This window comes from Misgurnus anguillicaudatus, chromosome 22, assembly GCF_027580225.2.
Source record: "Misgurnus anguillicaudatus chromosome 22, ASM2758022v2, whole genome shotgun sequence".
Lineage (NCBI taxonomy): Eukaryota > Metazoa > Chordata > Actinopteri > Cypriniformes > Cobitidae > Misgurnus > Misgurnus anguillicaudatus.
In genome coordinates this window covers 28,531,603-28,547,165 of record NC_073358.2, presented here as the reverse complement: position 1 = coordinate 28,547,165, position 15,563 = coordinate 28,531,603, and the positions used below count along the sequence as shown (strand labels likewise).

General features: G+C 36.8%; 2 protein-coding genes and 1 non-coding gene across 6 annotated transcripts in view; 2 read left to right on the top strand and 1 right to left on the bottom strand.

Annotated features, from left to right (window-relative positions):
* Window positions 1-7,444, top strand: part of eda (ectodysplasin A) — a 53,846-nt gene extending 46,402 nt beyond the window's left edge. Inside the window, exons 3-8 of one of the 4 annotated variants that reach the window (XM_055199687.2) lie at window positions 1,955-1,987; window positions 2,262-2,447; window positions 2,739-2,773; window positions 4,457-4,508; window positions 4,981-5,096; window positions 5,223-7,444. In XM_055199687.2, coding sequence (XP_055055662.1) covers window positions 1,955-1,987; window positions 2,262-2,447; window positions 2,739-2,773; window positions 4,457-4,508; window positions 4,981-5,096; window positions 5,223-5,483 — 683 coding nt within the window. In that variant the 3' untranslated portion in view covers window positions 5,484-7,444. Of the gene's footprint in view, window positions 1-1,954; window positions 1,988-2,261; window positions 2,448-2,738; window positions 2,774-4,456; window positions 4,509-4,971; window positions 5,103-5,222 lie in introns of all 4 variants that reach the window. The other 3 variants (XM_055199685.2, XM_055199686.2, XM_055199684.2) reach the window with 3 other exon arrangements.
* Window positions 7,445-9,385: 1,941 nt separating this feature from the next.
* On the bottom strand, window positions 9,386-9,457 carry trnap-agg (transfer RNA proline (anticodon AGG)). The gene has a single exon. It is a non-coding gene; the product is annotated as a tRNA-Pro (tRNA).
* An 861-nt stretch (window positions 9,458-10,318) lies between these two features.
* On the top strand, window positions 10,319-14,070 carry wnt11f2 (wnt 11, family member 2). The gene is made up of 5 exons (XM_055197979.2): window positions 10,319-10,520; window positions 10,839-11,074; window positions 11,523-11,800; window positions 11,968-12,260; window positions 13,246-14,070. Exons 1-5 carry the CDS (start codon window positions 10,441-10,443, stop codon window positions 13,418-13,420), a joined length of 1,062 nt encoding a protein of 353 aa, XP_055053954.1. The 5' UTR covers window positions 10,319-10,440; the 3' UTR covers window positions 13,421-14,070.
* Window positions 14,071-15,563: the final 1,493 nt, after the last annotated feature.

Sequence of the window (15,563 nt, the reverse complement as noted above, 5' to 3'; positions counted from 1 at the left end):
TGGACTTTAATAGAGCCCAAGATTTGGTGCTTAACTCAACACTTGGCGGTTTTTTTCGGCGGGGTTTCAAAGGACTATAAACAATCCCAAACGAGGCATAAGGGTCTTATCTAGCGAAACGATTGTCATTTTTTGACAAGAAAAATAAAAAATATGTACTTTTAAACCACAACTTTTCATCTAGGTCCGGTCCAGCGCGACCTAACGTAAATGCGTAGTGACGTAGGAAGGTCACGTGTTACATATTTAAAACGCACATTTGCGGACCATTTTAAACAATAAACTGCCACAAAGACATTAATTAGTATCAGTTGACATACAACAATGTAGGAACGGTCCTCTTTCAAGACACTTGTAAACACTGGGGCGGAGTTTCGCGTTCGTCCTCTGTGACGTCATGACGTATTGCGTGGGGTCAGCTGGCGCATCACGACCGGATCTAGACGAGAAGTTGTACTTTAAAAGTGTATATTTGTTATTTTTATTGTCAAAAATGACATTCGTTTCGCTAGATAAGACCCTTATGCCTCGTTTGGGATTGTTTATAGTCCTTTGAAACTCCGTTGAAAAAAACTGTTAACTGTTGAGTTAAGTATTAAATGTTGGGCTCTATTAAAGTCTACATAGTGTTATTTTAAAAAATTTTATTGACATTTAGTTTATTTCCATTTATCTGCTTACAGATACTTAAAGTTTTATGTGAAGCTGCTTTGCTACAATGCAAATTACCAAAAATAAATAATTTAATATTTACTATTGTAAATGTATATTTATTTATTTATTTATTGCCTTTACTTTAGAAAATCTGCAATTTTTATACCCACATATTCATAGGCATAAAGTATCTTGATGTTTCTCATCATATTGTAATTGGTAACAGTTTTAAACTGACCCCACCCCCCGAAAAACACAATTAGATTGTATACAAACACTAAAATGGCACAACTGTTTAGTGAATTCACCCTTGAATGTTGTATAAAGATAATGTAGACATCTGCAGAGAAAGACTAAAGACAGGTGGAGGATATGTTTAACATGCCTGTTGTGCATTTTATTTGTTATGCTCATTTGATTTTATGTTTGCGTATGTAGTAATGTAAATCAGCTCTTGTGATGTCCACCCAACAAAAACCTCTCTCTCCCTCCCTCTTTTTACTTTGTTGCTTTGATGAGAAAAAATTGAAGATTTTAGGGAAAAGATTAAAAACAGCAAGGTTTTTTTTCAAATTTGATATTATTTCCTTTTAGATAACGAAATATTGCGTGCAAAGCCCACCAGACAACACAAAAGCAGCAAGCCATTTACAAATGAGTTGAAGTAGTTTTATTGTGAAAGGAAAACCTCAGAATATTGGCCAACACAAGCACAGAGTGACCTCAGGCTTTAGGAACACAGATCTGTCTCTTGAGAGTACATTTGTGTGTGTTTCTCAGTGTTTAGACTGCTCTTTAATCCATACAACTGTTGATTTTGTCTAACATGGTTATTATAGATTTGCTTAATTTGATACACATGAACACACACACAAACAGGCTATTAGTAGACATGTTTTGAGTCAGAAATCAGCATGTGATTCTTCAGTCGTGTTATATTCAGCTTGGTGTTCAAAACCAACATTTATTTAATATGAAACTACATGCATATACATAATTGTGTATGGCGAAACACTCAGGGAGTTTGTTTTAGTTAAAAGACTAGTATTCGTTTTTCTGGTTCTTCTGAAATATAGAGTTTCAACGTTTTGGAACATTGTACTTTTCTTCTCGCTTGCAAAACCCTTGGATGCTTCCTGACAGATTGTCTCTTTAAATGAAATATCTGCTTTTCTGGAAATGGAACCAAAAATTTAGAATAAACATTTCCCTGAATTGTGACAGACTATCAGTTGAGAATGTGTAATGATACATTTCTAATTGGTTTTTCTTGTCTCCTGCTGCTTATTCTCTATTTCAGAATCGAATGGAAAAAAGAAAGAGCGAAAAAAGGGTAATGTTTTTTTCCACATTATTCTAGTGCTTATGCTTCTTCTCTATTCATGCTAATAAATATTGAGTGACAGTTTGCAATTGCAAGTGTATAGTTTCAAGTAAAACTGATTGTTTTGTATACATTGTTTACAAATACAAAGTAACAGAAAATATTTACATATAAAATGAAGCTATCTCTATATATAATATATTACATTTTATATTATCACAGTAATAGAAGATTGTGTTGTGTTTACTCCAATTTAAATGTCCTATTGTTTCCATCTTTTTAGGCAAGAAAGGACCCCCTGGCGCTCCAGGACCTCCAGGTCCACCTGGTCCACAAGGCCCTCCTGGAATACCAGGGATACCTGGGATCCCAGGGAGTAATGCAATGGGACCATCAGGCCGACCGGGCCCTCCTGGACCAGCAGGGCCACCCGGACCACAAGGTCCACCTGGACCACAGGGACCTTCAGGTTAACCTTTACACACAATCAAACCAAGCTAACTAACTAACTATACCAAGTAAGGATGGCCCAGGCACTATAGAGTTACTGAGTTCGCAATTCTGCTTTATATCCATTGTGTCATGAGGCAAGACACCAAGTCAGGAGGCAATTACAGATAATTCAATAATAATTTTTAGTGTATTACGTTTACAAAAACGTTAGGTAATGGCTTTTGTTTTAAATGATAAGCATGTGGTAAAGGACAGTCAGCTTATGAGAAGTCTTATTCTTGAATTCTGTTTTGTTGTGTATCAACAGGTGGTGCAGAGAGAAGCAGATACAGAGAGTCGCAGGTATCGTGTCTCCTTCATTGCATTTGATCATTTTTCTATTTGACTGTAACTTTGTCTTTCTGTTTAAATAAATAGATCAGTCACAAAGGACAATTTGAACATGCTATTTCATGTATTTATTAACTCATTCCACGCTAGCCTTTTTTTATGTAAAAAGTTTCACAAAATGTCTTCCAGGAAAAAAATGTTTTCAATAAACATACAAATATATCAAATGAATGAACAGACCCTTTGCTTTAAAACAAACACACTGAAAAAAAACCTTTTCATTCTATCTTCATTTGTTCTTTTTTTAACCTCTTAAATAGGGGTAGGTTTCTTTAAAAATACCAAATTTTGAGCAAAAAGCTGAAATAATTGCATTTTTGTAAAGGAATTTTGTAAGAGATCAGATTCGGAACGATTATCAAAACATACACAGTTTAAAATTTGTAAAATACATGTTTGCTTTTTTTTATTTATAAATTGGATAAGAGCGCCATTTATTTATTTATTTATTTTTATTTTGAACATAAAAATAGAAGGAAAAATAGACGGAAAAAAACAAAAACAAAACACATGTTAACAAAAAATTAAATAAAATTTTTTTTTTCCAGTAACAAAGATATAAAACAACTCAATTTACATTACAAAAGGGAGTAAGAAGAAGTAAAACTTATGTACTCCTATCCCTTTAAACCCCTACTTTACTTAAAGGTGCAGTGTGTAAATTTTAGTACATCTAGTGGTGAGGTTGCAAATTGCAACAAACGTTTCAGTTCACCGTTCACCGAAACGCATAGAGAAGCTACTGTAGCCACCACCGGAAACCATGTCATCGTTGGAGACAACTTAGTAAAAACGTTTGTCCTTTAAGGGCTTTTGTAGAAACAAAATTGCGACTTCCATGTAAGGGGACTGTGTATGTAGATAAAAACGTTTCGTTCTAAGGTAATAAAACCATAACACTTCATTATGAAAGGTCTTTATACATGTATTTTATATTGCATTTCTGTCAAGAGATCCTTATAAAAGTTACACACTACATCTTTAAAGTTAAAATTTAGAATCTGTAGATCTTCATATTCACATACAAACATTACACATACACAATATTATTTATACACATATATGTTATTCCAAATAATTATTATCTAATTATTATTAACACTATGTGTCCTTATACCTCTGAAATATAATATCTTTACACATCTTTTTAAAATGTAATATGTTTGTACATTGCTTTAACTCATTATTTGATTTATTCCACAGTTTGACACCACTGACAGATAAACAAAAACTTTTCCTTGTAGTTCTAAAACTGGGAGTCTTAAAATTTGACATTCCCCTTAACTCATAACCCCCCTCTCTTTCAAAAAACTTTATCTGTATATTGCCCGGCAATCATTTTTTTCTAGCCTTGAACATAAATACAGCTGTTTGAAATTCAACCAGATCAATTGGTTTTGATGCTTTAGCCATCTAGTGGATAATAGAAGAATTACAGATTACCATAAAAACTCATCAGGAAAGCGTCATTGGCAGGGAAATCTTTTCCCTTAATTGATGAGATATCTCGTCAATGGCGTGAAAGAGTTAAGAATCCAGTAGCTTCAGCTGTGTACAAATGTTTGTATAAATAAATGTGTGCATATAATAAAGAACATATTTCTTGAATTTGTGCACATTATGTTTTTTCTGCAGCCTGCTGTGGTGCATCTTCAGGGTCAAGAGACCACAATCCAGGTGAAAGAAGGTAAGAGTTAAATAATGATCTTGGGAATTTGTATTTAGATATTGTGTGTGTATGTATCAGACAAAGTATGTGTTGATTTAAATATATAAAATATACAATTTATGTGCTATATTTGAGCCTTTCTGTGAAATCCAGACTAAAGTCGTCTCATATACTAATTATGATATTAGGACCATCAAAATTTTATTTCACTCATTGATTTCATATTGACAAAGATATTAAGATTATATATGATATATAAATGGATAAATATGTAGAAAACAGTAAATCACAGACAGACTTTAAATGTGGTTTCACGGGCAGGGTCACATATTCTTTAATAATAATCTCAGCTTGTTTAGGGGATAGAAAATATTTTTCGGTATTATTGTGTATAATGATGGAAGAAGGTGGGCATGTGTCTGTTTGTGTGTCACTGGTACCATAACAGATGATTGAGTATTTACTGATGTCTGTTTGTGAGATTTGTCAGAAGGTGTGCTGAGGAATTGGAAAATGATCTCAATTCATCAGAGAGTGTTTAAAATGCACTCGCGCTCTGGAGAGTTGGAGGTCCTTCTTGATGGAACATACTTTATATATAGTCAGGTAGAAGTGAGTACAGTCCCTGGACTAACTCTGCTCCTTATACACACATACAATATACATTTTTTACAAAATTTTATTTTATTTTATTTACTAATTTCTGTCTCTCTCTCTTTCTCTGTGCAATAGGTATATTACCTGAACTTTACAGACATAGCAAGTTACGAGGTAATGGTAGATAAGACTCCATTTTTGCGCTGCACGCGGAGTATCGAGACCGGCCAGCGCAAATTTAACACCTGCTACACTGCGGGTGTCTGTTTATTGCGAGCCCGGCAGAGGATCTCCATCCGCATGGTTTATGAAGACACCTCCATCTCCATGAGCAACCACACAACCTTTCTCGGCAGCATCCGACTAGGGGACGCCCCAGCTACAGGACACACTTGAGCCCCAATCATCTCACAGATGGACACAGATATCGTTAGATGTGTACGAGCCAACGTGCTCACAGACCACACCCATTTGAGCCAGTATGTCTCATTAGCCCATCCCCAGTCTAACTAATGGGCTCTTCTGCATTTTCACCAACCAAGTAATCTTTAAAGGAAATCCGGCACTCCCTACGTAGGATTGGCTTCATCAACACTGACCAGCATTCACCACAAGGTCAAACTCTCTCATTGCACTGAAGCTTATTGCCAATCCTCAAGCATTAAAGACCCAACATTCACCCCAGGCATGAAATCAATACGCGTGTTTACAAATTGAATCAACAGACATGGTGAATAAACAGGATGAAGTGTGATTCAGTAGTTCAAGGAAAGCCACAGATCATGCGTTTGGATTTTTTCTGCCTTTATCCTTCATGGAGTAGATGTCAAATGCCGGAGACAAAAACTGCACCTGCTATAAATGTGTTTGGAGCTACTGAGAGCTGACAGATCAAAATGAACAGTTTTCTGCTTTTAAAACACCGGCAGCAACCTGCTCCAAACAGACATTCACAAAAATAGCATCATAAACACAAATAGCCTATGAGCATGGGTACTGTTCTGTTAAAATTAGCACTGATTATGGCAATGCATATGAAACATAATATCTTTTATTTTTCATTTATCTCTTGATTTTCCATGCACACACACACACACACACACACACACATACACACAGTTTGTTTTCAACTTGAAGTACTGAAATTCTGAACATGCTAGCAATATGTATTATTCTGTCATCTGGTTCTATAATGTGGTTTTTTGTTCGTAATTTGTTGGAAGAACCGAGTGTGTGTGTGTGTATGATGGCAGTAGTTCAGGAACTGGCATACTTCATAATCATTGAATGCCCCCTAAATCTAGATTCATCTCTCTGAATACAAAATACCACATGTGTCCTGCAGGGGTCAGTAGTGTTCGGGACACCACTTACTATTGTTGCAGTATGTATATTGTGCAAAGTATGACGTTTTTGTATGCATAGAGTATCTGGGTAATCTAATATATTTGGTCAAATAAGCATTATACTATGTGGAATAGTATTCACAATGCAAAGTCCCGCACATCTCCAGTGAGACGGATGAACTGGAATCAAGATCACACACAGGTTTTTCTTTGCATGTAATAATGCATCCCATTTCACATAGTTTTTTTTTAAATAGTGGAAAGTATACATTATATACTGCAAAGTATACAGTAAGCTAGTATTCCATTCTGAACATAGTCTTTGTCTTTCCCTTTTGCGCACACACATACAAGCATAGGTTAACTCAATTACCAGCCTCGTAGTTCAAGATTGAATGGGTTCAGAATGGGAAAGAATTATGTGAGTGTAGTTTAGTTAATAATTATCAGATCACACACACACAAAATGCTGGATTATTTTCAACCAAGCATTGAGTCAAAAGGGAACAAACTCAACCTGCTGGGTTGTTTTAACTCATTGTTAGACATTTTCAGGGTTAATTAACCCAACAGCTATGTTTGTTTTATAACCCAGCATTTTTAGAGTACAGAGTGAGAAATAAGCAGCTTAAAAAAGAACCATGGGAATTATCTGGAGTGCTGGTAATCTGCCCTTAGGTTCTCACTGTATGCCCCCTCATCCCTGTGGAAATGTAAGACAACATGCGGGATCAGAACAGGAGATGGTCTGAATATGACTGCATTCGAACAAATTAGTTGTTTCAATATTTTCTACTCTTAAACATCAGATCCGACCGACTGTTTGTTTTAGTTTTTGTATTTGGTGTGTGTCTTTTAGATATGTGTGCCTTTAAATGATTTGTATACTGTTAGTAGCCATGTTTTACTGAAGATAATGTATATTTGTAAACTATACAGGGACTGTATATATGTACATAAGATCTTTTTTTGTACATTTTTATGTCACATTAAATTGTTTTTGAAAGCTTGTATATTCCCAAATATTTTTTTTGTTTCCTAACTGGTGTGTAGTGCCACCTAGTGTCATTGAAAAAATATTAAATATGACTGTCTATAGCTGTTGTACAGTATGCAGAGATGATTTTGACCTTTTTGAGTTGATTCACTTGAGAAGTTCTAAAGGCTTCGAATAATTCAGTTTAATTCAAAATCTCAGTCAGATAAACAAATTATACAGTAACTAAACACTAAAACAAGATATATATGGTAATTTCTCTTCCATATTGTGTGTATTCAGTGTTAAGCAGTCTACAGGGTGGCGTAATGGCTAATAACGCCTTAGAATGGCATTCTTTCAAAAACATGAAGATTTCATCACCTCTGTTTCCACATTCTGTCTTACAGTCTATCTATGCACACAAATGCAAAAGACAGGATACACTCTTGGTGCTAAGCTTTTGTTTAAATCCCAGGACAATTAAGTCAAAGAAGTAAGAATTAAAGGGTCTTCAAGCCCCCTGACAGCTTCAAACAGGTGAACTCCTATCACAAGGTGAGACCTTCTGAAATTCACACCTCGGGACATTGAAACAACGCTCAGTGTCAATACAATGCAGAATCATTCATGTTTCTGTTTTCCTGAATATTACGAAATGTGTTCTTACAGTTAATAATAATACATAGGCCTATATCTAACATTAAATCTTAGGCCCCATTGCTCTATGCAATGTGACGTACAAAATGGTATTAGTATAATTAGCCTTCATTTTAGTATGTGTCTATACAACTAAACTACAACCAAAATTTTGGGAAAAAAATACTTTGTATTATTGTGTATCGTAGTTACAATTTACCACACCTATTGTTATTGTTTTAATATTATCTAAAAAATTTGTTTTACAGTATAGCTGTGATAGTGTTTTGACAACACAAGTATCAGTTGTGTTTGTATTGCATTGTAATTTCAGGTCCCAATCCATGTCAACAGGTCAACTAAAGGTCAAATGAAATTTAAAAATTGCAGTTTACATATTGCAGTCTCTCTTTTAATGCTCATGAGCATTCCAATATCCGACAAACTGAAATACACATTTTATTAACAATTTTTTAAATTTTTATATTGTACATTGTAAATGCACTTTTCAATAGTTTACTTTTAATGCCAAAAAGCTTGCGTGTAATCCTTTCACTATCATGACCTCACTTTTTTGTAAACTATGAATAATCATATCAAACCATTATTACAACACTATTTTCACCTCATTGGTTTGGTTTTTATTGAGATAGTACCAGCATGTTCTTGCTCCCTGTTGATTACACCTCCGATTATGGCAGGATTTGTTGATCGGATTAGGAGCCCCGCGGGCATTTCATTATTTTGGATCCATTAAAGAAAAGAAACTGGTTTGTTTGATCTTAATCCTGACTAATTCATGCACATCAATTAAAATTCCAGTTGAAAGTTTCGACCACTGATGGCCCATTTGCTAGATCAATAACCAACCGATTCACGAAGCTGGCATGTCCCGACACTTTAAGGCAGACTGTATGCAAGGATGAGCGGAATCAAAGAGAAGCTTTTGTCGCCTTTCCGTGGATTGAAAGAGTTGCCCGCATGTAAAGGTGAGGGTTATGTTATTTCTGATTGTCTCAGGGCAAGTATGGCTGCTCTGGGACCTGTGAACTTTCACACCTATGTGCTGATCAGACTAGAGTGATTAACACCGGCGGGACGGTCGCAGAGAGCCATTGTTTCGATTAAACGTGCGTCAAGTAGCGTCCCGACCGCCACTGAGGCAATTTCAGCTAACGTTAAACTGAATAAACAACTGTCGGCTGATTTTAAAAACAGATTCGCTGTTAACGGTATAGTTTGGGCGTATGCGTTTTATTAATATAAATGATATTAAAATATATATTAACATTATATCAGAAGATAAAAATAGTTATTTTTTTAATAACGGAAAAGTAGGGCTCGTCCGGGATTTGAACCCGGGACCTCTCGCACCCTAAGCGAGAATCATACCCCTAGACCAACGAGCCGCCTCGTGGCAAATAGGCGAAAGCACACATATTTTACTGTCACTGTCTGGCATGTTGCAATAATTTCATATTGCAATAATTTCGTGCACATGTTCAATATAATTTCGATTTTAAGTAGTTGGAAAGTAAAAGAAGAGCATAAACTGTGTATTTTCCATAAACATGTATTATTTTATAATCAGATTTGTACTAGGACTAGAAATGTGAACACGCTTTTATAATAGAACAGTGAATGATTGTGTTTGTCTTGTAACCGTGATTACCTACTGCTGGTTCAAGATGTTTGCTCTTGTAAGGCTTGAGGAACGAGAAATCCGGCTTATCTGTGGGGAAATGCCGAATCAACCCGATTTTAATGTAAATGAACGAGTTGTTGATCCCGTTTGGACAGAAGTCTTCAAAAGACTAAAGCCCAACTGTTTCCTTGGGGAAGGCGCACACCCTGAAAAGCTGAGATTTACAGAGAATACTGCATTTTACACTGCTTGTTCACTAGATTATACAAGGAACAATAGTCTTTTAAGATGTTCTTAAAAATAATTACTTAAAAAACATGTTGCACTATTGATTAAGCTACATTACAACAAATCATGATTCATGCGTGCATAATAAACTTTAATGAACTAAAAATAATTTAGTTGCAACATTTGTATTATGTTGTTTGAGTTAACTGACATGGTAATACAATTACCTTTATTTGTTATGACCAACAAGGCAGTTTAAAATTGCTAAAGATTTCGTGTTGTTCCCCTATGCGTGACCTCTCTCGGCGGCGCGCTTCTTCACTCTTGAATCTTGTGACCGCCCACACGTAAGGGGCGGGTCGAGCCCCATAACCTGCGCTATGAAAGAAAGAGAGAGAGAGCTTCACTTCAACACAATCACACCTCAGTGTGGATGACGACGGACTAATCGGCGTGTATCCCAGCTACTGTGAAAGACATAAAACCGAACTTCACTAGGATTTCTAAACGGCAGCAATAATGACAGAATACAGGATTTTTCTTCTATTTATCGCGACGTCTTTGAGTGTGATATATCCATGCGAAGGAATATCGTGGCTGTAAGTAGTTATTTACTAAACAACGTTACCTGGCACGTTTTAATATGACATGCGAACACTTACGAAAATTAAGCAAGGCTTAACTATAGTTTTACTGGTTTTATTTGTAGTAAAACCACATTGAAGACAAATTTACCATGGTCTAACTGAGCTTATACTTATACTGTAATAAAACCATGGTTATTTTTCTAAGCAAAAAATTCAATTGATTTGAATAATTGATTCAATTGATTTGAATACCAAAAAGTTGAGTTAAATGTATATTTCAGCTCCACGCATAATTTATTGGTGGTAAATCTGTGTTTTTGGCTGTTGCAGCGGGTTAACGTTGAACGGGAGCTCGGTCGGATGGAATCAGACGCATCACTGTAAACTGCTAGAGGGGCTCGTGCCAGATCAGATGCAGCTCTGTAAACGGAACCTGGAGCTCATGCACAGCATAGTGCACGCGGCGAAACTCACCAAGAGCGCGTGCCAGAGCACCTTCAGCGACATGCGCTGGAACTGCTCTTCTATCGTGAACGCGCCTCATTTCACCCCGGACCTTGCTAAAGGTAAATAAAATATTTTGGACAGCTTTTGGTACATCATGTATACTTTTTCCTTTGACATGGATTGCTGGGCACGAGTAGAAAGGAATAGATTAGGACAATTAAATATATTATATTTGAAATAGTCATATCATGTCATTCCAAATAGTAAAAAAATCACTGACAGCCTTGTTGGATGATGCTTAGTGTGCTTCATGTAGCTAATAATAAAAGATGCTCCCATTAAAATTTAGCTTTGTGTACATACCACATTTGCATGTGTGCATTATATTTGCTATCTGCTACATTGTTCTCTGAAATTAGTGAAAAATCGAGTACAGGGACAGGCTCTCACAAATTTGAAAGCATAGACAGAAAATAGAAGGATATACGTTTGCAAACATTGCAATTTATGCCAAGTTATTGTTGCCAATGGTTCCAGAGGTGTTTTAACAGTGTCGTGTCTATGCAGGGACCCGGGAGACAGCATTTGTATTTTCTCTGGCCGCTGCGGTGGTCAGTCATGCCATTGCACGTGCCTGTGCATCCGGAGAACTCCCAAGCTGTTCCTGCGCACCAGCACCCTCAGAGCAGGCAGCCCCGGATTTTAGATGGGGTGGCTGTGGAGATAATGTTCGCTATGGTCTACAGATGGGTTCAGCTTTCTCAGACGCGCCCATGAGGAATCGCCGCTCTGGACCACAGGCGTTTAGACTCATGCAGCTACATAACAATGCTGTGGGAAGACAGGTAACTTCACATCTGAACAAATTACTATTTATCTCCTTCCGTTCTTTCTATACAATATTTCTTACTTTTTATTAACTTTAGTGTCATTGCCTTATAATTAACAACTATTACTATCAATATTTCATTAATTTGAGCAGTTTCTGATGTTTGTTCTTGGTTTTTTCTAGGTACTTATGGATTCTTTAGAGATGAAGTGCAAATGCCATGGTGTTTCTGGGTCTTGCTCTGTGAAGACCTGCTGGAAGGGCCTTCAGGACATCAGCTCCATCTCCGCCGACCTCAAATCGAAATATCTGTCGGCCACCAAGGTCATTCCACGTCAGATAGGCACCCGTCGACAGCTGGTTCCACGGGAGATGGAGGTGAGGCCGGTAGGAGAGAATGAACTTGTCTACCTGGTCAGCTCATCTGATTACTGCGCACAAAGCGCCAAGCAGGGGTCATTTGGAACCGTAGACAGGTGAGATATACATGATCAGTAAAGATATTTGAGCTTTTCAGTCAATACGGTGAACGAGGGATTATCACTTATCTGACAGATAAGACAAACACATAATATTGAGAGGCTAATAAATGGAATTAGTTAAAGGGACATTGCACTTTTTTCAAAAATATGCTCATTTTCCAGCTCCTCTATGTAAAACATTTGATTCTTACCGTTTTGGAATCCATTCAGCTGATCTCCGGGTCTGGCGCTAGCACTTGTTGCATAGCTTAGCATAATCCATTGAATCTGATTAGACCATTGGCATCACGCTAAAAAATAACAATTTTTTTCCTATTTTAAAATGGACTCTTCTGTAGTTACATTATGTACTAAGACCGACAGAAAATTAAAAGTTGCGATTTTCTAGGCAGATATGGTTAGGAACTAAACTCTCAAACTGGCGTAATAATAAAGGATTTTGCTGCTGTAACATGGCTGCAGCAGGCGTAGTGATATTTTGCACTACCCGAAAATAGTCCCCTGCTATTGAAAGTAACCAAGGGGACTATTTTTAGGAAATATTGGGTTATTTCTACAAATGACTTATCTGTGAGCTTCATTATTTTGTTTTTTATTAATGTGCCCTCATAATCTTAATTCAAAAACGTGAATCTCCTCCACTCCTCGAAACAATCTCTCTTTACTTCCGGTCATATGGTATGGCAGGTGGGCGGCGTCCGGGAAAACATCGCAGCGGTTAGCAATTAGCAACATGACCCAACTTTAAACAATCCAATCAATTCTCGATGGACGAATTCAAGTCCCGCCCTACTTTTTTTCATTTCACAAGCCGTTTCACTAATACGTCACCATAGGATAAATAAGACTATCGCAACTTCCGTTTCATGGCGACTTTAAACATTTTCATACTGATTCTCAGACAAGCATTCACGCACATGCTATAATGCAAACACTGATCCTAAAACAGATCCTAACCTCTCTCTGTTTCTCTCTGCAGGCAGTGTAATAAGACCGGGATAGGCAGCGATAGCTGTGGGCTCATGTGCTGTGGACGAGGATACAATGCCTACACAGAGGTGCTGGTGGAACGTTGTCAGTGTAAATATCACTGGTGCTGCTACGTCTCCTGCAAAACCTGCAACCGTACTGTTGAGAGATATGTCTGCAAGTGACGCACCGCATAACCATCACGAGAGAGAAATGGTGCATTGGTCTCTCAACATTTATATGCTCTTTTTAAGAGTATGAGTGGATAATCCTCTCTCCTAAGTGCAGTTTGGATGCCACGAGAGTGAAGAAAGAAGAGCTGGAGTGAAGGAATAAGGAATAGTGAAGATTTTTCCATTGACTGATACATCTGAAAGAGTTAATGAATTGCTGTAAAACAAAGAACCCTGTGGTGAGGCCCTGAAGGCACCCCGCAGAAAACCTGAGTGATAAGTAGTGGGAAAAACTCATCGGCTCTGGCACAGAGAAAAACTATGGGGGAAGGGGGTTGAACTGCTGCTCAATTTACCTCAATAGTACAGTACATTTCTCGCCTTTTAAATCTTTTGGGCAGATAGCCATTTAATTCCTGTCTGGATAACGTCATATAACATAAATGGATGGAAATCAATGAGTTTTATTGAAAAATTCTCTGCACTCGGTTTGAAGGGTTCACGACACTGACTAGCAAAACGAAATATATCTTATATTTGTGTGATCCATTATTCTGTTGTATTCACAATAACATTGCAAGGATTACTTTGTACATTGTAGATTTTCTGTAAAAATAAGAAATTTGTATTTATTTTATTAAAAAAATATTTAATGAGACAAACTGTAATTCCTTGAATTCCTTCCAACTCATCCGGAAGAATCTTTAAACATTCGAATCACCATTTTATAGCAGTTCTGTGTGTATGTAAATGCGAGCATGTTTTCTCTGATCCTTCATCAACATTCTTCCACATCAAAGACATTTTCAGGATATCAGTGCTATAGAGAGATTAAAACACAGATAGTAAGCATTCAATGGCAGCTACAGGAGAAACAGACAGAGAGGTAACCTGCTCTGCAGTTCCTTCTGTCCTTTGATTTGCCTGATTTTTATCTCAGCATTGTTACAAAAAGACAAAGACACACAGACATCTGGGCACTTGCGGTCTCTGAGGGGGTTAAGCTTTGGTTAACAGCTAAGCCTTTATACTTTATTATTAAAGATGCTTGCAGAAATAAAAACTACAGTTAGTTATTAACTATTATCTACTGGCAGGAATATTGAGTGATGTTTCGAAATCAGGGTTGCCAAGTCTGCATTTTTCCTGTAGAAAACATTGCTACAGGTTGTTTTTTCCGCACGTTGAATGTGGCGGCTTGTGACTGCTCATTCGAGGGAGCATATTCGTGTTCGGAGTGTCATGTTTGTTGCTCGTGTTTTCATAATATGTGTTTGTTGCGTCATGTTTACCATGTGCAGCACGTGTTTTGTCAAAATAAGTGCCTGCTGCACATGCATCAAAACCGTTTATGATAAAAGAGACGCTCACGTTTAAAAAATACATGCAAGACACTCCCTAAGAGTAAACTCTGATTACGCATGAGATTATGTGAGTATCTGGCAAACGCGAGCGTCTCTTTTATCATAAACTCTTTAGTCGCATCTGCAGCAGGCACTTATTTTGACAAGACACATGATGCACATAGGACGACTCGATGGGCAGAACACATATTTTGAAATTACGAACCACATACATGACGGGCTACATACATGTTGTGACGAACTTCGCATCGAGTGCCCTCGAAAAAAGAAATCACTGGCTGCCACTGGAATGTGCACTGCAAAAATGACTTTCTTATGGTGTTTTTGTCTTGTTTTCAGTACAAATGTCTAGAAATTCTTGAGTCAAGAGGTATTTTCTTTATGAGCCTAAAATGACCTAAGAAAATAAGTCTAGTTTTAAGACAAAACATATCAAATTTAAGTGAATTTGTGCTTAAAACAAGCAAAAAAATATGCCAATGGAATAAGAAATTTTTTCTTAAATTTACTTAATACAAGAAAAATTCACAAAAAATGTCTTATTTTTAGATCATTCTACTGAAAACAAGACAAAAATATTAAGTAAGAAAGTCATTTTTTGCAGTGTGATAGGATTTTGTTCATCTTATTTTTGAAAACAGACTGTATTTATGATTGGTAGTATGCAGTGCGTTTCAAGAAGAAATTGAGTGTATGCGAGTCACATTGATGTGTTTTATTGCCCGGGTTTGGTTCTGCAGACTTGGCAACCCTGTCTGAAATATTCGTAGGGATTTTTCTATTATAACACT